This window comes from Pelodiscus sinensis, chromosome 2, assembly GCF_052426305.1.
Source record: "Pelodiscus sinensis isolate ZL-2025 chromosome 2, ASM5242630v1, whole genome shotgun sequence".
NCBI lineage: Eukaryota > Metazoa > Chordata > Testudines > Trionychidae > Pelodiscus > Pelodiscus sinensis.
This window is the reverse complement of record NC_143053.1, coordinates 937,587-962,595: the sequence shown is the minus strand read 5'-3', so window position 1 is coordinate 962,595 and position 25,009 is coordinate 937,587. Positions and strand designations below refer to the sequence as shown.

The window sequence follows — 25,009 nt, the reverse complement described above, 5'->3', positions numbered from 1 at the left end:
TGCTCCCTGTGCCCCCAGCCCCCTCACACAGGGGAGAGGTTATAACCCATCCCCCACCTCCCCTCAGACACCCCAGTGCTCCCTGTGCCCCCCAACCCCCTCACACAGGGGAGAGGTTATAACCCATCCCCCACCTCCCCTCAGACACCCCAGTGCTCCCTGTGCCCCCCAACCCCCTCACACAGGGGAGAGGTTATAACCCATCCCCCAACTCCCCTCACACACCCCAGTGCTCCCTGTGCCCCCCAGCCCCCCCTCACACAGGGGAGAGGTGATAACCCATCCCCCACCTCCCCTCAGACACCCCAGTGCTCCCTGTGCCCCCCCAACCCCCCTTACACAGGGGAGAGGTTATAACCCATCCCCCACCTCCCCTCAGACACCCCAGTGCTCCCTGTGCCCCTCCAGCCCCCCTTACACAGGGGAGAGGTTATAACCCATCCCCCACCTCCCCTCAGACACCCCAGTGCTCCCTGTGCCCCCCAGCCCCCCCTTACACAGGGGAGAGGTTATAACCCATCCCCCCCTCCCCTCAGACACCCCAGTGCGCCCTGTGCCCCCCAGCCCCCCTTACACAGGGGAGAGGTTCTAACCCATCCGCCCACCTCCCCTCAGACACCCCTGTGCCCTCCAGCCCCCCAGCCCCCCCTTACACAGGGGAGAGGTTATAACCCATCCCCCACCTCCCCTCAGACACCCCAGTGCTCCCTGTGCCCCCCAGCCCCCCTTACACAGGGGAGAGGTTCTAACCCATCTGCCCACCTCCCCTCAGACACCCCAGTGTTCCCTGTGCCCCCCAGCCCCCCCTTACACAGGGGAGAGGTTATAACCCATCCGCCCACCTCCCCTCAGACACCCCAGTGCTCCCTGTGCCCCCCAGCCCTCCCTTACACAGGGGAGAGGTTATAACCCATCCCCCACCTCCCCTCAGACACCCCAGTGTTCCCTGTGCCCCCCCAGCCCCCCTCACACAGGGGAGAGGTTATAACCCATCCCCCACCTCCCCTCAGACACCCCAGTGCTCCCTGTGCCCCCCAGCCCCCCTTACACAGGGGAGAGGTTATAACCCATCCCCCACCTGCCCTCAGACACCCCAGTGCTCCCTGTTCCCCCCAGCCCCCCTTACACAGGGGAGAGGTTATAACCCATCCCCCACCTCCCTCAGACACCCCAGTGCTCCCTGTGCCCCCCAGCCCCCCTTACACAGGGGAGAGGTTATAACCCATCCCCCACCTCCCTCAGACACCCCAGTGCTCCCTGTGCCCCCCAGCCCCCCTTACACTGGGGAGAGGTTATAACCCATCCCCCACCTCCCCTCAGACACCCCAGTGCTCCCTGTGCCCCCCAGCCGCCCCTTACACAGGGGAGAGGTTATAACCCATCCCCCACCTCCCCTCAGACACCCCAGTGCTCCCTGTGCCCCCAGCCCCCTCACACAGGGGAGAGGTTATAACCCATCCCCCAACTCCCCTCAGACACCCCAGTGCTCCCTGTGCCCCCCAGCCCCCCCTCACACAGGGGAGAGGTTATAACCCATCCCCCACCTCCCCTCAGACACCCCAGTGCTCCCTGTGCCCCCCCAGCCCCCCTTACACAGGGGAGAGGTGATAACCCATCCCCCACCTCCCCTCACACACCCCAGCTCTCCCTGTGCCCCCCCAGCCCCGGGCCTGACGGGGGCGGGGGGTTCTAGAACCCAGTCCCACCTACCCGGACGGGTTCTCCGGGTCCCAAGGAACCAGCCCCAGATCCCCGGTCAGTTCCCACGCTGGATCTTCCCCACGAGATCACGCTGGGCCCGTCCTTTAGCATCCACCCCCTGAGGGGTTATTAACGAGAGAGCGGGAAGGCGGGACTGAGGCTGTGAAGGCGAATCCGTCGCACGCACCAGGCACCCAGCTCTGGACGCAGGCTCTCAGCAGAGATGCTACAAACTGCCAGCTTAGCAGTCTCTGGTGCCCATCCTGTGCCAGGGCGGGTCGGCCTCCTTCCCGCTCGCTGCCCCCGCAAGGCTGCACATGGGATCAGGAGCGAGATTACAGCCGAGACGGAGACGCCTCCTGGTGCTTTATATCCCTTTTATCTCCCAACCTGGAGCTGGTCACATGATCAAGTGACCGGTCTGTGTCCCATGCCAGCCGCCATTTTGCCCAGTCCGGTCTGCAGGGTCCCAGACGCCTCCCTCAGGTGTGCAGGGGCCTCTCCGAGAGCCAGTGTCCCTGGGGCCGGGCTAGTTCGCACAGTCACTGACTGGACAGCCCCTCCCTACAGCAGGCCGTGCAGGCCCATTGCTCTGTGTCAGGCAGAGAGCTGTTACAGCACAAGCACAGGGCCCATATCCAGAACTCCGCACTCAGACATCACACAGGTACATGAGCAGCATGTCTAGAATCAGTAGGGCGTGAGCTTTCCTTTGACACCTCACATGGCCACTTTGTACAGACTTTGGGGCAAATGCCCCCCTATGGGCGCAGCAGTGACCTGTCTGCTCCCTTGAAAATTCAATAACGTGACTCACGACCCCAGCATGGCCCCAGCACGGCCTCAGCGTGGTCCCAGTGCAGCCCCAGTACGGCCCCAGCACAGCCCCAGTATGGCCCCAGCACAGCCCCAGTACAGTCCCAGCATGGCCCCAGTGCGGCCCCAGCATGGCCCCAGTACGGCCTCAGCATGGCCTCAGCGTGGCCCCAGCACGGCCCCAGTACTGCCCCAGCACGGCCTCAGCGTTGCCCCAGTGCAGCCTCAGCGTGGCCCCAGTACGGCCCCAGCACGGCCCCAGTACAGTCCCAGCATGGCCCCAGTACGGTCCCAGCATGGTCCCAGCATGGCCCCAGTACAGCCTCAACATGGCCCCAGCATGGCCCCAGTACAGCCTCAACATGGCCCCAGTACGGTCCCAGCACAGCCCCAGTACGGTCCCAGCATGGCCCCAGTGCAACCTCAGCGTGGCCCCAGTACGGCCCCAGCCCAGCCCCAGCCTGACCCCGGTGTTCACTCGACCCCTCCCTGGCCTGCGTGGCTCAGCCCGGGGGGCAAACGCCCCAGTGGGCTCCGCACTGATTGACCTGTGTGACGACGCGTTGGGGGTCCCCCGTCTCCTGCACCCCCGAACAGACTCCACCAGCCAGTAGAATAGGGGTGGTTTATTGCTTCCCCAGTACACAGACAGCACAGATGTCATCAGGTTACAGGGCAGGCCTAGGATGCCTCAGCCCCCCTTGATATGGGGGGGGTCTCGGCTTCTAAACCCCCCAGCCTGTTGCTGAGGCTGCCTCCTCCATGCTCCCAGACAGAAACTAACTCCCTCTCCTCCAGCCCTGCCCCCCGGCCAGGGCAGCATTCACCTTCCTTTGTCCCTCTCCATGGGGGGTAGCTGGTCGGGGTTGAGAGATCCCTTTGCATAATGCCCCATCCCTGTCCTTCTGGGCTGTGGTACCGGCGGCAGCCAGTGGGGTTACCACAGACCCATAGAAACCAGCAAGTTCCCCCCCACTATGTCACAACCTGCCGTAACATCACGGCTCCTCCCCTTCCCGTGTGGGGGGCTCAGGCCTGCCCCGACATGTGTGGGGCGTTCACTGGGGAAGGAGCCATGCGCAGGTTTCCTCTGGCGCTGCAGGTGAAGGTGCCTCCGTGAAATGGTCTCGGGGGGGGGGAGGCACTGTACAGCCCTGCACCATGCTGCACTCGGGGGGGGGTCACACCCCTGAGGGGGAGCCTGACCGCTCAGTAACTTGCCCAGTGTGCCCGCCCTGGGGGGCACTGGTAACATTCACCAGTCCCTGCCCCCGGCCCGTGCCCATTCACCCCTCCATGGCACATGCCCACCCAGCCGCCGTGGGGTGCAGGGCTCGCTCTGTCTCGCCCCCGGCCGGGCCCACCCAGCTGCCGTGGGGTGCAGGGCTGTGACGACGCGTTGGGGTCCCCCGTCTCCTGCACCTCGAAATGGCACGAACAGACTCCACCAGCCAGTAGAATGGAGGTAGTTTATTGCTTCTCCAGGATATAGCACAGCACAGATGTAATCTGGTTACAGGAACTGGGGCTAAGAGGCCTCAGTGCCCCCTTGAGATGGGGGAGTCCCAGCCCCCCTCCCCAGCTCCTTCTCCCCTGCTTTCCAGACAGGAACTAACCCACTCTCCTCCAGCCCTGCCCCCAGCCAGGGCAGCATCCACCTTCCTTTGTTTCTCCCCATGGGGGGTGGCTGGTCCGACCAGTTTGGAGCCACCTTTGCATAATGACTCCCCCCTTCCCTGCTGGGCCGTGCTCCAGACAGCAGGGGTCACCACAGCCCAGCAAGTACCCCCACTACGTCACAGTTCTCCCCCCTCCGAGAGCGAACTGAGCAGGGTCACTCCGCTCGTGACCTGGGGAAGTTCGGGCCCCTCGCTACAGGACAGCGCGTCGGCGATGATGTTGGCGCTTCCCTTGACGTGGGTCACTTCCATGTCGTAGTCCTGCAGGAGCAGGCTCCACCGCAGCAGCTTGGTGTTGGTCCCCTTCATCTGGTGCAGCTGGGTCAGGGGGCAGGAGTCGGTTACACCGTGAAACGCCGGCCAAACAGGTACGGCTGCAGCTTTTGCAGGGCCCACACCATGGCCAGGCATTCCCTCTCCACGGTCGCGTAGCTCCGCTCCCGGGGCAGCAGCTTCCTGCTCAGGTACACGATGGGGTGACGTTCCCCTTTCTCGTCCGCCTGCATCAGCACCGCCCCCAGCCCGGTGTCCGAGGCGTCAGTAAACACGATAAAGGGCTTGTCGAAGTCTGGATTTACCAGCACTGGGGCCTTGGCCAGGGCTTCCTTCAGTGCACAGGAGCCCCCCGCACTGCTCCGTCCAGACCACCCTGTCGGGCCTCCCCTTCCTGCACAGCTCTGTGATCGGGGCAGCGATGGAGCTGAAGTTGGGTACAAACCTCCGGTAGTACCCCGCTGTGATGTAGTGGGGGTACCTGGCTGGTTTCTATGCTGCTGGCTCTGGGGTAACCCCCACTGGCTGCAGTTGGGAACACGGCCCAGCAAAACAGGATGAGTCATTATGCAAAGGGTCTCAACCTGTCTGACCAGCCACTCCCCATGGAGAGAAACAAAGGAAGGGGGATGCTGCCCTGGCTGGGGGGCAGGGCTGGAGGAGAGTGAGTTAGTTTTCTGTCTGGGAGCATGGAGGAAGCAGCCTCAGCAATGGCTGGGGGGTTTAGAAGCCGAGACCCCTCATATCAAGGGGGGCTGAGGCATCCTAGGCCTGCCTTGTAACCTGATGACATCTGTGCTGTGCTGTGTACTGGGGAAGCAATAAACCACCCCTATTCTACTGGCTGGTGGAGTCTGTTCGTGCCATTTCGGGGGTGCAGGAGACGGGGGACCCCCAACGTGCCATCACACCCGCCATCCCAAAGAAAGCCTGGACCAGCTTCTTGGTCTGGGGCACAGGCCAGTCTCGGATGGCCTCCACTTTGGCCGGCTCTGGCTTCAAGCAGCCGCTCCCCACCTTATGGCCCAGGTAGGACACTTCGGCCATTCCAACCTTGCACTTCCCAGCATTTACGGTCAGCCCAGCCTCCCTCAGCCGATCCAGTACCTGGCTGACCTGGGCCACGTGGTCCTCCCAGGCCTGGCTGGAGATGCAGGTATCATCGATGTACGCTAGGGCACAGTTCTCCATTCCCCACAGCAGCTGGTCCACCAGGCGCTGGAACGTGGCCGGCGCCCCTTTGAGGCCGAAGGGCAGGACCAGGAACTCATAGAGCCCCAGTGGCGTGATGAAAGCCGATTTCAGTCTGGCCTCCTGGTCTAGCGGCACCTGCCAGTAGAGCCTTGGTGAGGTCCAGGGTCGTGAGGTAACCAGCTCCCCCCAGCTTGTCCAGGAGCTCATCGGGCCTTGGCATCGGGTAGGCATCGGACACAGTGATGGCATTGAGCTTCCGGTAGTCCACACAGAACCGGATCGACCCGTCCTTCTTGGGAACAAGCACCACCGGAGAGGCCCAGGGGCTGGAGGACGGCTGGATCACCCCCAGGGCCAACATGTCCTGGACCTCTCTCTCCAGGTCCTGGGCTGTCTTCCCCGTGACCCTGAATGGGGAGCAGCACACCGGGGGGTGAGTGCCCGTCTGCACCCAGTGGACAGCCAGGCTGGTGAGACCAGGCTTGTCGGGGAACAGCTGCTGGTGGGAGCGCAGTACCTCTCGGATCTCGGCCTGCTGGGCCGGGGTGAGCTGGTCCGAGAGGGAAATTGACTCCAGTAAAGAGTCCTCTCCGGTCCCAGGGAACAGGCCCACCAGGGGATCCTCCCCCAGCTCCTCCCAGGGCTTACACACGGCCAGCACCAAGTTCTCCCTGTCCCAGTACGGCTTCATCATGTTAACATGATATACCTGCTGGCCGCGTGTCCGGCCCGTCAGCTCCACCACGTAGTTCACCTCGTTCAGCTGCTTAATCACCTTGAAGGGGCCGTCCCAGGCGGCTTGCAGCTTGTTCTTCCGCACGGGGATCAGGACCATCACCTGGTCCCCGGTAGCGTAGGTGCGGGCCCGTGCATTGCTGTCGTACCAGACCTTCTGCTTCCTCTGGGCCCTGCTCAGGTTCTCTCTGGCCAGGCCCATGAGCTCGGCGAGTCTTTCCCGGAACGTCAGGACGTAATCCACGACCGGCTCACCCTCCGGGGAGACCTTCCCCTCCCACTCGTCTCTCAGTAAGTCCAGGGGGCCCCTCACTCGCCTCCCATATAGCAGCTCGAACGGCGAGAACCCCGTGGACTCCTAGGGCACTTCCCTGTACGCAAACAGCAGGTGGGGTAGGTACTTGTCCCAGTCCTGCGGGTGTTTGTGCATAAAGGTCCGTAGCATCTGCTTCAGAGTCCCATTGAACCGCTCCGCCAACCCGTTGGTCTGGGGGTGATACGCCGAGGCCCAGGTGTGTTGCACCCCACTCTTCTCCCACAAGCACCGGAGCAGGGCCGACATGAAGTTGGATCCCTGAAAATGGTCAGCAGGGCATCTGCCTCGATGGAGGGCAGGGCCACGGCCTCGGGGTAGCGGGTGGCAAAGTCCACCACCACCAGGATGTATTTCTTCCCCGTCCGGGTCGCTCTGTTAAAGGGCCCCACAATATCCATCGCCACCTTCTGGAAAGGCTCCTCTATGATGGGCAGGGGTCTCAACGCAGCTTTCCTCCTGTCTTGGGCCTTCCCCACTCGCTGGCAGGAGTCGCAGGACCGGCAGTACCGCTGGACAGCTGCAAACATCCCCAGCCAGTAGAAGTTTTGGAGCAGCCTCAGCCGGACGGGATGTCATGGGCCAGGTGTAGCAGCTTGCGGCGATACCTTTGGGGGACCACCAGCTGCCGCTGGAGCCCCCACGCCCCTACCTTCCTGGGGGGAAGCCATTCCCGGTACAGAAATCCCCTTTCCCACCGGAACTTCTGGCAATCTCCTCCTAGGGTTTGAGCTGCACCCAGATCCCTCAGGGCCTCCAGAGAGGGATCCGCCTGCACCTCAGCCTGGAATTCAGCAGCTGGGGCTGGGACAGGGCCATGGTTTCCCCCACTGCCTAAGTCCAACTCTAGGTCTGCTGGGACGGGGCCCTGGGCCCCCTGTTGGGGGACCTCCTCGAGTTCCGGGTCACCAGCCCCTCGCTTGCTCTGGCTACGGGTGGTGACCAGCGTCCTGTGGGGTCCGTCTGGCCACTCCTCCAGGTCACTCCCCATCAGCACCTCGGTGGGCAAGTGCGGGTGCACCCCCACTTCCTTGGGGCCCTCCTTGGCCTCCCACTTCAGATGCACCCTGGCTACAGGTACCTTAAAGGGGGTGCCGCCTATGCCCCTCAGTGTCAGCTGAGTGTCGGGTAGCATACGGTCTGGGGCCACTATGTCGGGTCGGGCCTGCGTCACCTCCGCCCCCATGTCCCAGAAACCCGTCACCTTCCTACCATCCATCTCCAGGGGTACGAGGCAGTCCCTCCGCAGGGGCCTCCCTGCCCCCACCTGGTGCACGGAGAAATCCGCCTCCCGAGGGTCAGACTTCCCAGGGGAGGTGCACCGAGCATCCTTCCCCCCACTCTGAGCTGAGGTTTGCCGGCCAGCCCCTGCCTCTGGGGCAGCCTGCCCTTCCTCCCGCCCCAGCCAGTTAACCCTGGAAAGTCCCAGGTCATGGGACCTGTTCTTGCGCCTGGTGCATTGAGCCCTCTTGTAGCCTCGTTGCCCACAGCGATGGCAAGTTAGGTTCTGTGGGCCCATTCGGGTCGGCTCTGCCTGGGTCCTGGCTGGTTTTCTAGGTCACCGATGACTGGTCCTGGTCCCTGGGGCTCGCCTCAGAGGTGCCTCTCTCCGTCGCTCAGCTGAGAACCGGTCTCTGCGCAATTCTCTTTCTCTCCGGGACTCCCGTTCACACCCGGACCGGCTCTCCGTGAACTCATCCTCCAGTCTCCCGGCCTCCTGGGGGTTCTCTGGTCTCCGGTCCTTGAGCCACAGCCTCAGTTTGGGTGGGCACGCTTCATAGAGCTGCTCCATCATAACCAGCTTAAGCAGCTCCTCTGTGGTCTGGGCTCCGACTCCAGACACCCACTTGCGGCTGTATTGCGCCAGGCGGGAGGCCAGGTCCACATTGGTCTCCCGTGGTCCTTTCTGTACCCCCCGGAACTTCTTCCTGTACATCTCGGGGGTCAGCCCGAACTTGTGCAGCAGGGCCTCCTTGACTCGGTTGTAATCCCCTGGCTGTAGGTCCTCCAGCTGACCGAGCACTCCGGCCACCTCCTGGCTCAGTGCGGGGACGAGCTCCTGTAGCCAGTCAGCTGGGGGGACCCGTTACAGTTCACAAGCCCTCTCAAAGGAGCTGAGGAACCCGTCTATGTCGCCCATGTCCTTCAATTGGGCCACCGTGAGCCTCTCCAAGCGCCTGGCAGCCCCGGGACCCTGGGGCCCATCCGCATTCAGTGTAGCCGGGACCCCGCTGGTTCTCCGCTCTGCCATGGCCAACTCATGCTGTCGCTGCCTCTCTCGATCTTGGCGCTCCTTCTCTCGATCTTGGCGCTCCTTCTCTCGGTCCTGGCGGTCCCTCTCTCGATCTTCTACCTCCAATTCCTTCATCCGCAGCTGGATCTCCAGCCGCCGCAGCTCTGCTCGGCTGGCCCCTGCCCTAGATGGGCTACGGCTTGCAGGCTTCCGGGGGGAAGCTGTCTCATCTCTCCGGTGGGTTCCAGCGCTCCTTCCCCTCTTAGAGCCTGACACGCTCTCAGGAGGGGTCTGGCTGCTTCCCCTGGGGACAAGATCCTGGCCCCGTGGCTAGTCATTTTCTTCTAATTGGGCAATCAGCTGGGCCTTGGTTGCTTTCTGCACAGGCAAGCCCCTCTCTCTGCACAGCTTCACCAGCTCTGCCTTCAAGAGTCGGGTGTAGGCCATCTGCCTGCTGGTCCCCTCGGTGCAGACTCACCAGTCTAGTGCTGCAGCGCCCCACGATTACCAGGAACCGCTTCGCTCTGATTCCAGCATGCCTGGCTCCAGGGCTCTTGCTTCTACTGTGCCTTGTCGCTCGCCGCTGGAAGCTCCATCCACGGGGTGCAGTGCATTCCACTCCTGACACCAGTGTGACGGCGCGTTGGGGGTCCCCCGTCTCCTGCACCCCTGGAATGGCACGAACAGACTCCACCAGCCAGTAGAATGGAGGGAGTTTATTGCTTCTCCAGGATATAGCACAGCACAGATGTAATCTGGTTACAGGAACTGGGGCTAAGAGGCCTCAGTGCCCCCTTGAGATGGGGGAGTCCCAGCCCCCTCCCCAGCTCCTTCTCCCCTGTTTTCCAGACAGGAACTAACTCACTCTCCTCCAGCCCTGCCCCCCAGCCAGGGCAGCATTCCACCTTCCTTTGTTCCTCTCCATGGGGGGTGGCTGGTCGGACCAGTTTGGAGCCACCTTTGCATAATGACTCCCCCCTTCCCTGCTGGGTCTTGCTACAGACAGCAGAGGTTGCCACAGCCCTAGCAAGGCACCCCCACTACCTCACAAGGGCTCCCTCTGTCCTCACCCCCGGCCAGACCCACCCAGCTGCCATGGGGTACAGGGCTCACTCTGTCCTCTCCCCCGGCCAGACCCACCCAGCTGCCGGGAGGTGCAGGGATCGCTCTGTCCTCGCCCCCGGCTGGGCCCACCCAGCCGCCGTGGAGTGCAGGGATCGCTCTGTCTCGCCCCCGGCCAGACCCACCCAGCTGCCGTGGGGTGCAGGGATTGCTCTGCCTCGCCCCCGGCCAGACCCACCCAGCCACCGTAGGGTGCAGGGCTCGCTCTGCTTCGCCCCCGGCCAGACCCACCCAGCTGCCGTGGGGTTCAGGGCTCGCTCTGTCTCGCCCCTGCCCATCCAAGCCCCTCTCCCCAGTTCATTCCTGGTGTCCCTGTCTCTGAGGTGGAGGAGTTTGCGCACTTTGACTTCGGCGTCTGGAGGAAGCGGTACATGGAGTGGATCAGCCACAGGAAATCCCGGGTCCTGGATGTTTTCCGAAGCATCGACCGGGACCAGGATGGGCGGATCAGTCAGCAGGAGTTTATCCAGAGTGTCCTCTCCTCCAGTGAGCAGGGGTGTTGGGCCGAGAGTGGGGGGTCCCTCTGGCGTCTGCGGAGCCATGCGCCCTTCCCCGACCTGTGCGGAGCCCCGCGCCCTTCCCCGACCTGTGCGGAGCCCCGCACCCTTCCCCGCCCTGTGCGGAGCCCCGCGCCCTTCCCCGACCTGTGCTGACCCCCGTGCCCTTCCCCGACCTGTGCGGAGCCCCGCGCCCTTCCCCGACCTGTGCTGACCCCCGTGCCCTTCCCTGACCTGTGCGGAGCCTCGCGCCCTTCCCCGCCCTGTGCGGAGCCCCGCGCCCTTCCCCGACCTGTGCTGACCCCCGTGCCCTTCCCTGACCTGTGCGGAGCCCTGCGCCCTTCCCCGACCTGTGCGGGGCCCCGCGCCCTTCCCCGACCTGTGCGGAGCCTCGCGCCCTTCCCCGACCTGTGCGGAGCCCCGCGCCCTTCCCCGACCTGTGCGGAGCCTCGCGCCCTTCCCAGACCTGTGCGGAGCCCCGTGCCCTTCCCCGACCTGTGCGGAGCCCCGCGCCCTTCCCCGACCTGTGCTGACCCCCGCGCCCTTCCCCGACCTGTGCTGACCCCCGTGCCCTTCCCCGACCTGTGCCGAGCCCCGCGCCCTTCCCCGACCTGTGCTGACCCCCGTGCCCTTCCCCGACCTGTGCGGAGCCCTGCGCCCTTCCCCGACCTGTGCGGAGCCCCGCGCCCTTCCCCGACCTGTGCGGAGCCCCGCGCCCTTCCCCGACCTGTGCGGAGCCCCGCGCCCTTCCCCGACCTGTGCGGAGCCTCGCGCCCTTCCCCGACCTGTGCGGAGCCCCGCGCCCTTCCCCGACCTGTGCTGAGCCCCGCGCCCTTCCCCGACCTGTGCGGAGCCTCGCGCCCTTCCCCGACCTGTGCGGAGCCCCGCGCCCTTCCCCGACCTGTGCTGAGCCCCGCGCCCTTCCCAGACCTGTGCTGAGCCCCGTGCCCTTCCCCGACCTGTGCGGAGCCCCGCGCCCTTCCCCGACCTGTGCGGAGCCCCGTGCCCTTCCCTGGCCTGTGCGGAGCCCCGTGCCCTTCCCTGGCCTGTGCGGAGCCCCGTGCCCTTCCCCGACGTGTGCGGAGCCCCGCGCCCTTCCCCGACCTGTGCTGACCCCCGCGCCCTTCCCCGACCTGTGCGGAGCCTCGCGCCCTTCCCCGCCCTGTGCGGAGCCCCGCGCCCTTCCCCGACCTGTGCGGAGCCCCGTGCCCTTCCCCGACCTGTGCGGAGCCCTGCGCCCTTCCCCGACCTGTGCTGAGCCCCGCGCCCTTCCCCGACCTGTGCTGACCCCCGTGCCCTTCCCCGCCCTGTGCGGAGCCCCGCGCCCTTCCCTGACCTGTGCTGAGCCCCGCGCCCTTCCCCGACCTGTGCGGAGCCCCGCGCCCTTCCCCGACCTGTGCTGAGCCCCGCGCCCTTCCCCGACCTGTGCGGAGCCCCGCGCCCTTCCCCGACCTGTGCCGAGCCCCGCGCCCTTCCCCGACCTGTGCCGAGCCCCGCGCCCTTCCCTGACCTGTGCCGAGCCCCGCGCCCTTCCCTGACCTGTGCTGAGCCCCGCGCCCTTCCCCTCCCTGTGCCGAGCCCCGCGCCCTTCCCCTCCCTGTGCCGAGCCCCGCGCCCTTCCCCTCCCTGTGCCGAGCCCCGCGCCCTTCCCCTCCCTGTGCGGAGCCCCGCGCCCTTCCCCTCCCTGTGCGGAGCCCCGCGCCCTTCCCCTCCCTGTGCGGAGCCCCGCGCCCTTCCCCGCCCTGTGCGGAGCCCCGCGCCCTTCCCCGACCTGTGCCGAGCCCCGCCCCCTTCCCCGACCTGCGCGGAGCCCCGCGCCCTTCCCCGACCTGCGCGGAGCCCCGCGCCCTTCCCCGACCTGCGCGGAGCCCCGCGCCCTTCCCCGACCTGCGCGGAGCCCTGCACCCTTCCCCGGCCTGTGCGTAGCCTCGCGCTCTTCCCCGACCTGTGCTGAGCCGCGCACCTTTCCCTGACCTGTGCCGAGCCCCGCGCCCTTCCCCGACCTGTGCTGAGCCCCGCTCCGGTTGGCCTGGCTGCTGCAAACTGCGTACGCCATGCATCCCCTGGTCCCCATGGTGACGATGCGGTGGCTGGGGGTCACGGGTGGGAGCAACGCTGGCCGGCATTCGGGGACTAGTGGGGTCCGACCTTTGTGCAAGGAACAGAGTAATGTGCAAGCACACGGGCGCAGGGGCAGAGTCCCGCACAAGGGGATCTCTCCCTCGGGTTGGGGCTGGCCTGCCGAGCCCCGGCTGCAGGGGCAGGAGGGGCTCTCTGACTGCCCACTTCCCCCCCAGAGTTCCCCACTAATGTCCTGGAGATGAGCGCCGTGGCCAGTATCTTTGACATGAACGGTGACGGCTTCATCGACTACTGTGAGTTCGTCAGCGCCCTGCACCCCAGCCGGGACCCGCTGCGGAGGGCCGCCGACGCCGACCAGATCCAGGCCGAGGTACCCAGAGCGCAGGACCGGCGGCTCAGGGGCAGGGAGGGCCCGGGAGCTGGAGCGGCGAGCACTGGCTGCTACTGCCAAGGGGGATGGGCAGCGCGCGGGAGCCAGAGCCATGGCCTGGGCTATTGCGGCGCCAGGCAGGGCAGAGGGCAGCCCAGACAGCCCCTAGAGCAGGGCCTGTGACAGGACTTCAGCCTGATCAGCGCTGGAGACTCCACCCTGCCCTGAGTCCCCCGTGCAGTCCCCCCCCAGGAGCAATGCAGCCTGACTCCTGCCTGCATGTCTCGGGCTTCAGCGCCCAGGATCCAGGGGCCCTTCCTCCACCACCCACTATGGAGCCTTTGCCCGGAGCAGGCGCTCGCAGGCGGTTCCACGCCGCAGGCGCTCCGTATGCCAGGCCAGCCCCCCGGAGACACTGGCTTTGCCAGGCCGTTCCTAAGGCCTCCGCTTCTCCCCAGCTAACGCGCGGCTGTGGAAGGGGCCGGGGCTGGCGTCACCGGGCAGGAGTCCCCACGACAGGTCGTCTGTGCCTCCCTCGGCCAGCGGTCAGCGGGGTGCACATGGCACCAGGCCTCTGGCAGGCGGGGGCAACGCGGGAGCTCCGGGGACACTCCTGAGACAATCTGTTCAGGGCGACTTGCTCAGAGCCGGGGCTACTTCCAGCCCAGGACTGGGGTCCTCCCCGTACGGCACGAAACCAGCCACACTGGCTAATGCAAAGTCACACGAGCAATCCCCTCAGACACCCCAGTGCTCCCTGTGCCCCCCAGCCCCCTTACACAGGGGAGAGGTGATAACCCATCTCCCACCTCCCCTCAGACACCCCAGTGCTCCCTGTGCCCCCCCAGCCCCCCTTACACAGGGGAGAGGTGATAACCCATCCCCCACCTCCCCTCAGACACCCCAGTGCTCCCTGTGCCCCTCCAGCCCCCCTTACACAGGGGAGAGGTGATAACCCATCCCCCACCTCCCCTCAGACACCCCAGTGCTCCCTGTGCCCCTCCAGCCCCCCTTACACAGGGGAGAGGTGATAACCCATCCCCCACCTCCCCTCAGTCACCCCAGTGCTCCCTGTGCCCCCCAGCCCTCCTTACACAGGGGAGAGGTGATAACCCATCCCCCACCTCCCCTCAGACACCCCAGTGCTCCCTGTGCCCCCCCAGCCCCCCTTACACAGGGGAGAGGTGATAACCCATCCCCCACCTCCCCTCAGACACCCCAGTGCTCCCTGTGCCCCTCCAGCCCCCCTTACACAGGGGAGAGGTGATAACCCATCCCCCACCTCCCCTCAGACACCCCAGTGTTCCCTGTGCCCCCCAGCCGCCCTTACACAGGGGAGAGGTTATAACCCATCCCCCACCTCCCCTCAGACACCCCAGTGCTCCCTGTGCCCCCCAGCCCCCCTCACACAGGGGAGAGGTTATAACCCATCCCCCACCTCCCCTCAGACACCTCAGTGCTCCCTGTGCCCCCCAGCCCCCCCTTACACAGGGGAGAGGTTATAACCCATCCCCCACCTCCCCTCAGACACCCCAGTGCTCCCTGTGCCCCCCCAGCCACCCTTACACAGGGGAGAGGTGATAACCCATCCCCCACCTCCCCTCACACACCCCAGTGCTCCCTGTGCCCCCCCAGCCTCCCTTACACAGGGGAGAGGTGATAACCCATCCCCCACCTCCCCTCAGACACCCCAGTGTTCCCTGTGCCCCCCAGCCCCCCTTACACAGGGGAGAGGTGATAACCCATCCCCCACCTCCCCTCACACACCCCAGTGCTCCCTGTGCCCCCCCAGCCTCCCTTACACAGGGGAGAGGTGATAACCCATCCCCCACCTCCCCTCACACACCCCAGTGTTCCCTGTGCCCCAGAAGTGAGTAGCTAAAATAAAGACAAAGATGGAGGGACCCCCAGAGCCCTCTTTATCCCCTTCCCCATGTGGAGGGAATCCCATTCTTTTCACTGGGCGCAGGTACCTCCCAAGATGGAGTTTGTCACATGAGCAATTCAGCTGAGCATAGAAACATAGAACACTAGACCTGGAAGAGACCTTGCGAGATCATCAAGTCCAGCCCCTGCCCTCACACGACACGGAGTAGGTAGTTGGAATTAGGATCTCTAATTCGAACTACCTACTCCATGCTGCATGTAGCTGTGGGCACGGAGTTCAGACTAAGGGGGATTTAAAAATGGCGGCGCCCGAGAACATGCAAATGAAGCCTGGGATATTTAAATCCCGGGATTCATTTGCAACTCCAATTGCCCTCATTTGCTTACCTAGCTCGAAAGAACAAACTAGTGTAGACATACCCTAATAGACATCTGTCCAACCTGCTCTTCAATATCTCCAGGGACGGAGATTCCACAACCTCCTTAGGCAATTTATTCCAGTGTCTGACCACCCTGACAGGCAGGAACTTTTTCCTAATGTCCAACCTGAACCTCCCTTGCTGCAGTTTAAGCCCATTGCTGCTTGTCCTGTCCTCAGAGGCCAAGGGGAACAAGTTTTCTCCCTCCTTGTAACACCCTTTTAGATACTTGAAAACCGCTCTCATGTCCCCTCTCAGTCTTCTCTTTTCTAAACTACACAAGCCCAGTTCTTTCAGCCTCCCCTCATAGGTCATGTTCTCTAGACCTTTCATCATTTTTGTTGCTCTTCTCTGGACCCTCTCCAGTTTCTCCACGTCTTTCTTGAAATGTGATGCCCAGAACTGGACACAAGACTCCAGCTGAGGCCTAACCAGCGCAGAGCAGAGCGGAAGAATGACTTCTCGTGTCTTGCTCACAACACTCCAGTTAATGCAGCCCAGAATCACATTTGCTTTTTTTGCAACAGTGTCACATTGCTGAGAAATATTCAGCTTGTGGTCCACTATAACCCCTAGATCCCTTTCTGCTGTACTGCTTCCTAGACAGTCACTTCCCATTCTGTGTGTGTGAAATGGATTGTTCCTTCCTAAGTGGAGCACTTTGCATTTGTCCTTATTAATCTTCATCCTGTTTACCTCAGACCCCTTCTCCAGTTTGTCCCGATCATTTTGAATTATGACCCTGTCCTCCAGAGCACTCGCAATCCTCCTGGCTTGGGATCATCTGCAAACTTAATAAGCATCCTCTCTATGCCTTCATCCAAACCGTCCCACAACAGACCCCTGTGGAACTTCTCTTGTTCTGTCCTTTCAGCATGTGAACCATTAATAACTGCACTCTGAGTACAGTTATCCAGCCAGTTATGCACCCACCTTATAGTAGCCCCGTCTACGTTGTATTTCCCTGGTTTATTGATAAGAAGATCATGCGAGACCGTATCAAACTCCTTACTAAAGTCTAGGTATACCACAGCTACTGCTTCTCCTTTATCCACAAGACTGTTATCCTGTCAAAGAAAGCAATCAGATTAGTATGACATGATTTGTTCTTTACTAGACCATGCTGGCTGTTACCTGTCACCTTATTTTCTTCCAGGTGTTTGCAGATGATTTCCTTAATTACTTGCTCCATTATCTTCCCTGACACAGAAGTTAAACTGACTGGTCTGTAGTTTCCTGGGTTGTTCTAATTCCCCTTTTTATAGGTGGCCTCATCCACCTCTTCTGCCTGGGTAGATGGCCTGTAGTAGACCCCGTAGCATGACATCATCCTTGTTTCTTTATCCCTTTTAATCTAATCCAGAGATTCTCAACAAATCTGTCTCCTACATCCAGCTCCATCTCAGTTCAAGTGTGTACATTTGTAATATATAAGGCAACACCACCTCTGTTTTTCCCCGCCTCTCCTTTGTGAGCAAGCTGAACCCTTTATACCAACATTCCTGTCGTGTGTATTATCCTACCATGTCTGTGTGAGACCAACTGTCATAGTTGTGTTTATTTATTAGCACTTCAAGTTCTTCCTGCCTGTTCCTCACGCTCCTTGCATTTTATACAGACATCTAAGGGTATGTCTACACTACCACCCTAGTTTGAACTCGGGTGGTAATGTAGGCAACCGGAGTTGCAAATGAAGCCTGGGATTTGAATTTTCCGGGCTTCATTTGCATCTCGCCAGGCGCCGCCATTTTTAAATGTCCGCTAGTGCGGACTCCATGCCCGTGGCTACACACGGCGCAGACTAGGTAGTTCAGACTAGGCTTCCTATTCCAAACTACCGTTACTCCTCGTGGAACGAAATGTACCGGTAGTTCGGAATAGGAAGCCTAGTCCGAACTACCTAGTTCATGCCGCATGTAGCTGTGGGCACGGAGTCCGAACTAGCGGACATTTAAAAATGGTGGCGCCTGGCGAGATGCAAATGAATCCCAGGAAATTCAAATCCCAGGCTTCATTTGCAACTCCGGTTGCCTACATTACCACCCGAGTTCAAACTAGGGTGGTAGTGTAGACATACCCTTAGATACTGATTTGATTTTGCCCCTCTCTCCTATTATAGCCTATGCTCCCTCCCTTTTCCAACCCGTCCAAGCGTGACTCCGGCTTTGTCTACACTACAGAGTTTTTCCGGGATACCTCTGCCGTGTTCAGGAGTGCGTCCGCTTTTTTGGATCAGTTTCTGAAAAAGCAGGCGTGTTCTTTCAGCAGCCCTGTATTCCTCATTTTGTGAGGAATAAGGGCTCTTCTGAAAGAGGAGGTTTTCCCCTCGTTTGGCCCCGTGTAGATGGCCAAATGTCGGAGAAGCCTCTTCCAAAAAAAGAATCGGAAAAAGAACTGAAGTGTAGACACAGCCTCCGCAGCCGCCCTGGCTCACATGCTGGCCTGAACATTCACAGCAACTGTGGATTCACACCACTCAAGGTGCATTGTCAATCAAGTGCTGCTAGTCACTGACTAGCCACCCTTCCACGTGTGGGGGGGGGGGAGGGCAGGGAAGCCTGTTGCTGTCTCCCAGAAGCAAACCTGTGAAATACAAGTCCAGAGCCAACACTCATCACTTCACACACAGAAATGACACGTGCACACGAGCAAAGTAAACAACCATCTGCTTTCCATGGACACCTCACTTGGCCCACTTTGTGCAACATTTGGTGCAAACCTAGAACAGTGGTTGCAACAGTATTTTGTATGTTCACACCAGAATCCAATAACATCACAGGTTCAGATGAGGGGGCAGGGAGGGGCGACTCCAGACGTTAGAGTGGAAAAGAGCAGGCCCAGGTATGGAGGCAGGGCGGAGCGGGTCCAGGTGTGGGGTGCCCCAGCATGTGGGGGGGTCCCCGACCCTGCACCCCCGTCCGCAGCCAGACAGGACTCTCGGGCGGCAGGTAGAACAGCAGGTTGATTGGTTCCCAGGGACACGCGCAGCGCGGGAGCGATGTTCCACAGGGACCCAGAGCAGGCAGCCTCATTCCTCTGGGGGAGAAGGGGGCCCGGGCCCTTCTACCGTTTTCCTGCCCTAAGCCCCTTCTCACCTCCTAGCCCGGAGGAGACTGACCCATCCCCCAGGCCCTACTGCCCAGCTGGTGTCAGCGCCACCTGCCCTTTGTCCTCCTGCTGTCCCCGGTCTCAGGACAGGACATGCCTCCCCAGTGAGTCACACCCAGCCCCCCCCATGCAACTAGTGCTGCAGTGCCCAGGGGAAACTGAGGCGCACGCACACACTGTAAATATAACAACAGAGTGAACACAGGACTGCAACAGTGGACAACACCCGCGCTGCGTCACACCGGGTGACAGCCACAGCCGACCTGCCCCATCTGGCTGCTGGGCTGTGGGGGCTCTGGCATGGGCCGGCTAGAGCTGGCCTCTGCGATGGCCCCTCCAGGGCTGGGCAGCTCGCGGGCCCCTGTAGGTGGGTGCTCCGGGGGGCGTAGGAGGGCAGATGCTGTCGCCAGGGCTCTCCAGGCTGCCAGCCAGGGCCTGCTGGCCCAGCCCTAACCCGTGTGCTGTTCCAGGTCAACCGGCAGGTGGCCCAATGCAACTGTGCCAAGCGCTTCCAGGTGGAGCAGATCAGCGCCAACCGGTACCGGGTAAGTGCCAGGCCCAGCCCCCGGCTCCCACCTGCCCTGGGTGAGCCGGGACGGCTGGACCCTGGCGTGGCTCTGCCGGCTCGGCCGCCTGGGCCCATGAGCATGGCCAGCCCTGTCCCCGAGCCCGGCCCCTCTGCCGGGAGCCCGCAGCGGCTCTGCCCTGCCGGCTGCAGGGTCCCGCGCCTCACCGGCTGCCCCATCTCTGCCCTGCAGTTCGGCGAGTCGCAGCAGCTGCGCATGGTGCGGATCCTGCGCAGCACCCTGATGGTGAGAGTGGGCGGGGGCTGGATCGCGCTCGACGAGTTCCTGGTGAAGAACGACCCCTGCAGAGGTAGGGGAGCAGGCCGGGTGGGCCGGCTCCCTAGCTCCAGGGAGCAGAGGGGCTGCGGAGTCCCTGGGCACAGAGAGCCCTGCTCAGCTGCCCGGAGCCTCCTCACTGGAGCCCTGCCCCCCAGGGAGACCCTCGCCTGCCCCAGGGCCCCTCGCCCGCCCCACGGCCCCACTGCCCCACTCCAGACCCTCGCCTGCCCCACGGCCCCACTGCCCCACTCCAGACCCTCGCCTGCCCCAGGGCCCCTCGCCCGCTCCACGGCCCCACTACCCCACTCCAGACCCTCGCCTGCCCCAGGGCCCCTCGCCTGCCCCACTGCCCCACTGCCCCACTCCAGACCCTCGCCTGCCCCAGGGCCCCTTGCCCGCCCCACGGCCCCACTGCCCCACTCCAGACCCTCGCCTGCCCCAGGGCCCCTCGCCCGCTCCACGGCCCCACTGCCCCACTCCAGACCCTCGCCTGCCCCAGGGCCCCTCGCCTGCCTCACGGCCCCACTGCCCCACTCCAGACCCTCGCCTGCCCCAGAGCCCCTCGCCTGCCCCACGGCCCCACTGCCCCACTCCAGACCCTCGCCCACCCCACTGCCCCACTCCAGACCCTCGCCCGCTCCACGGCCCCACTGCCCCACTCCAGACCCTCGCCTGCCCCAGGGCCCCTCGCCCGCCCCACTGCCCCACTGCCCCACTCCAGACCCTCGCCTGCCCCAGGGCCCCTCGCCCGCCCCACTGCCCCACTGCCCCACTCCAGACTCTCGCCCGCCCCACGGCCCCACTGCCCCACTCCAGACCCTCGCCTGCCCCAGGGCCCCTCGCCCGCCCCATGGCCCCACTGCCCCACTCCAGACCCTCGCCTGCCCCAGGGCCCCTCGCCCGCCCTACGGCCCCACTGCCCCACTCCAGACCCTCGCCTGCCCCACGGCCCCACTGCCCCACTCCAGACCCTCGCCTGCCCCAGGGCCCCTCGCCCGCTCCACGGCCCCACTACCCCACTCCAGACCCTCGCCTGCCCCAGGGCCCCTCGCCTGCCCCACTGCCCCACTCCAGACCCTCGCCTGCCCCAGGGCCCCTTGCCCGCCCCACGGCCCCACTGCCCCACTCCAGACCCTCGCCTGCCCCACGGCCCCACTGCCCCACTCCAGACCCTCGCCTGCCCCAGGGCCCCTCGCCTGCTCCACGGCCCCACTGCCCCACTCCAGACCCTCGCCTGCCCCAGGGCCCCTCGCCTGCCTCACGGCCCCACTGCCCCACTCCAGACCCTCGCCTGCCCCAGAGCCCCTCGCCTGCCCCACGGCCCCACTGCCCCACTCCAGACCCTCGCCCACCCCACTGCCCCACTCCAGACCCTCGCCCGCTCCACGGCCCCACTGCCCCACTCCAGACCCTCGCCTGCCCCAGGGCCCCTCGCCCGCCCCACTGCCCCACTGCCCCACTCCAGACTCTCGCCCGCCCCACGGCCCCACTGCCCCACGGCCCCACTGCCCCACTGCCCCACTCCAGACTCTCGCCCGCCCCACGGCCCCACTGCCCCACTCCAGACCCTCGCCTGCCCCAGGGCCCCTCGCCCGCCCCATGGCCCCACTGCCCCACTCCAGACCCTCGCCTGCCCCAGGGCCCCTCGCCCGCTCCACGGCCCCACTGCCCCACTCCAGACCCTCGCCTGCCCCAGGGCCCCTCGCCTGCCCCACGGCCCCACTGCCCCACTCCAGACCCTCGCCTGCCCCAGGGCCCCTCGCCTGCCCCACGGCCCCACTGCCCCACTCCAGACCCTCGCCTGCCCCAGGGCCCCTCGCCCGCCCCACGGCCCCACTGCCCCACTCCAGACCCTCGCCTGCCCCACGGCCCCACTGCCCCACTCCAGACCCTCGCCCACCCCACTGCCCCACTCCAGACCCTCGCCCGCTCCACGGCCCCACTGCCCCACTCCAGACCCTCGCCTGCCCCAGGGCCCCTCGCCCGCCCCACTGCCCCACTGCCCCACTCCAGACTCTCGCCCGCCCCACGGCCCCACTGCCCCACGGCCCCACTGCCCCACTGCCCCACTCCAGACTCTCGCCCGCCCCACGGCCCCACTGCCCCACTCCAGACCCTCGCCTGCCCCAGGGCCCCTCGCCCGCCCCATGGCCCCACTGCCCCACTCCAGACCCTCGCCTGCCCCAGGGCCCCTCGCCCGCTCCACGGCCCCACTGCCCCACTCCAGACCCTCGCCTGCCCCAGGGCCCCTCGCCTGCCCCACGGCCCCACTGCCCCACTCCAGACCCTCGCCTGCCCCAGGGCCCCTCGCCTGCCCCACGGCCCCACTGCCCCACTCCAGACCCTCGCCTGCCCCAGGGCCCCTCGCCCGCCCCACGGCCCCACTGCCCCACTCCAGACCCTCGCCTGCCCCAGGGCCCCTCGCCTGCCCCAGGGCCCCTCGCCTGCCCCACGGCCCCACTCCAGACCCTCGCCCACCCCACTGCCCCACTCCAGACCCTCGCCTGCCCCAGGGCCCCTCGCCTGCCCCACAGCCCCACTGCCCCACTCCAGACCCTCGCCCGCTCCACGGCCCCACTGCCCCACTCCAGACCCTCGCCCGCTCCACGGCCCCTCTGCCCCACTCCAGACCCTCGCCCGCTCCACGGCCCCTCTGCCCCACTCCAGACCCTCGCCCGCCCCACGGCCCCTCTGCCCCACTCCAGACCCTCACCTGCCCCAGGGCCTCTCGCCTGCCCCACTGCTAACCCACAGCTTGTCCTGCCCAGTCCCCAGCCTAGCAGACCTGCTTGCAGGACTGAACCCCCAGGGAGCAGCAGGGGAGGGGGCTGGCTGAGCAGCTGCCTGCCCTTTGCTGTGCCAGCCTGCAGGGGTCGCCCCAGCTGCAGGATGGGAAGGGAGCGAGTGGGGGGCAGATACCTCAGGGGGCTGACGAACCCCAGCTGCCCCTCCACAAACTCACATGGCATCTGTAGCCAAACTAGCAACCAAGCCAAGGAGCTCTAGTGCCCCCGCCTCTGCTCTAACCACTAGGCTCCACGCCCTTCCCTGGCACAGAACCCAGGACTCCTGGCTCCCAGCTCCCCTTTCATCCAGCTCTAACCATTAGCCATCACTTCCTAACCCAATCTGTGGCACAAAACCCAGGACTCCTGGCTCCCAGCTCCCCTTTCATCCAGCTCTAACCATTAGCCATCACTTCCTAACCCAATCTGTGGCACAGAACCCAGGACTCCTGGCTCCCAGCTCCCCTTTCATCCAGCTCTAACCATTAGCCATCACTTCCTAACCCAATCTGTGGCACAGAACCCAGGACTCCTGGCTCCCAGCTCCCCTTTCATCCAGCTCTAACCATTAGCCATCACTTCCTAACCCAATCTGTGGCACAGAACCCAGGACTCCTGGCTCCCAGCTCCCCTTTCATCCAGCTCTAACCATTAGCCATCACTTCCTAATCCAATCTGTGGCACAGAACCCAGGACTCCTAGTTCCCCCGCTCCATATGCCCTCTACTCTAACCACTAGGCCCCACTTCCTATCCTAGGCACAGAACTCAGGAATCCCCCTGCTCCAACCACTCCCCCCCCAGGCACAGAGCCCAGGAGCCCTGGCTCCCAGCCCCTCCTGTATTCCCTCTGCTCCAACCACTACACCCCACTCCCCCCCCCAGGCACAGAGCCCAGGATCCCTGGCTCCCAGCCCCTCCTGTATTCCCTCTGCTCTAACCACTACACCCCACTCCCTTCCCAGGCACAGAGCCCAGGATCCCTGGCTCCCAGCCCCTCCTGTATTCCCTCTGCTCTAACCACTACACCCCACTCCCTTCCCAGGCACAGAGCCCAGAAGCCCTGGCTCCCAGCCCCTCCTGTATTCCCTCTGCTCCAACCACTACACCCCACTCCCTTCCCAGGCACAGAGCCCAGGAGCCCTGGCTCCCAGACCCTCCTGTATTCCCTCTGCTCTAACCACTACACCCCACTCCCCCCCCCCAGGCACAGAGCCCAGAAGCCCTGGCTCCCAGCCCCTCCTGTATTCCCTCTGCTCCAACCACTACACCCCACTCCCCCCCAGGCACAGAGCCCAGGAGCCCTGGCTCCCAGCCCCTCCTGTATTCCCTCTGCTCTAACCACTACACCCCACTCCCTTCCCAGGCACAGAGCCCAGGATCCCTGGCTCCCAGCCCCTCCTGTATTCCCTCTGCTCCAACCACTACACCCCACTCCCTTCCCAGGCACAGAGCCCAGAAGCCCTGGCTCCCAGCCCCTCCTGTATTCCCTCTGCTCTAACCACTACACCCCACTCCCTTCCCAGGCACAGAGCCCAGAAGCCCTGGCTCCCAGCCCCTCCTGTATTCCCTCTGCTCTAACCACTACACCCCACTCCCCCCCAGGCACAGAGCCCAGAAGCCCTGGCTCCCAGCCCCTCCTGTATTCCCTCTGCCCCAACCACTACACCCCACTCCCCCCCAGGCACAGAGCCCAGGAGCCCTGGCTCCCAGCCCCGCCTGTATTCCCTCTGCTCTAACCACTACACCCCACTCCCTTCCCAGGCACAGAGCCCAGAAGCCCTGGCTCCCAGCCCCTCCTGTATTCCCTCTGCTCTAACCACTACACCCCACTCCCCCCCAGGCACAGAGCCCAGAAGCCCTGGCTCCCAGCCCCTCCTGTATTCCCTCTGCCCCAACCACTACACCCCACTCCCCCCCAGGCACAGAGCCCAGGAGCCCTGGCTCCCAGCCCCGCCTGTATTCCCTCTGCTATAACCACTACACCCCACTCCCCCCAGGCACAGAGTCCAGGAGCCCTGGCTCCCAGCCCCTCCTGTATTCCCTCTGCTCTAACCACTACACCCCACTCCTCCCCCAGGCACAGAGCCCAGAAGCCCTGGCTCCCAGCCCCTCCTGCATTCCCTCTGCTCTAACCACTACACCCCACTCCCTTCCCAGGCACAGAGCCCAGAAGCCCTGGCTCCCAGCCCCTCCTGCATTCCCTCTGCTCTAACCACTACACCCCACTCCCTTCCCAGGCACAGAGCCCAGAAGCCCTGGCTCCCAGCCCCTCCTGTATTCCCTCTGCTCCAACCACTACACCCCACTCCTCCCCCAGGCACAGAGCCCAGGAGCCCTGGCTCCCAGACCCTCCTGTATTCCCTCTGCTCTAACCACTACACCCCACTGCCCCCCCCCCAGGCACAGAGCCCAGGAGCCCTGGCTCCCAGCCCCTCCTGTATTCCCTCTGCTCTAACCACTACACCCCACTCCTCCCCCAGGCACAGAGCCCAGGATCCCTGGCTCCCAGCCCCGCATTCTACCCCCTCGACCTTGCTGGCTCGTGAACGCTGCAGCCCAAATCTAGGCGAGCTGGCTGCCAGAAATGATCTGCGCGGCTGTTGCTGCCCAGAGCTAGCCCGGGGGAGGCCTGCAGGCCCCTGCCCATGGGCTCCAGGCGGCCGGCCTGCCTGCCTGCTGCTCACCTCTTGTCTCCCGAGCAGTGAAGGGACGCACCAACGTGAAGATCAATGAGAAATACCTGTCGCCAGACGCCTGCGGGGCCAGCAGCCTGTCCAAAGGGCTGTCTCCCAGCCGCTCCAACTCCAGCCTCAGCCTCTACAGCAGCGCCTCGGCCCCCAGCAGCCCACTGGCCAGGAAGGTAGGCACCTCTGGGGGCAGGGGGACCCACGGCAGCCTGTGCCCAGGGTACCCCCGGCCCAGGCCTGCAGCGGGTCCCTCCCTGCCG

At 64.4% G+C, this 25,009-nt stretch overlaps 1 protein-coding gene across 2 annotated transcripts in view; it reads left to right on the top strand.

The window, feature by feature from the left end:
* Positions 1 to 25,009, top strand: part of LOC142825942 (microtubule-actin cross-linking factor 1, isoforms 6/7-like) — a 199,083-nt gene that overhangs the window by 169,640 nt on the left and 4,434 nt on the right. For both annotated transcript variants that reach the window (XM_075918188.2, XM_075918187.2), the window contains 5 exons: positions 10,390 to 10,552; positions 12,861 to 13,015; positions 18,900 to 18,974; positions 19,188 to 19,305; positions 24,765 to 24,922. In XM_075918188.2, coding sequence (XP_075774303.2) covers positions 10,390 to 10,552; positions 12,861 to 13,015; positions 18,900 to 18,974; positions 19,188 to 19,305; positions 24,765 to 24,922 — 669 coding nt within the window. The remainder of the gene's footprint in view (positions 1 to 10,389; positions 10,553 to 12,860; positions 13,016 to 18,899; positions 18,975 to 19,187; positions 19,306 to 24,764; positions 24,923 to 25,009) is intronic.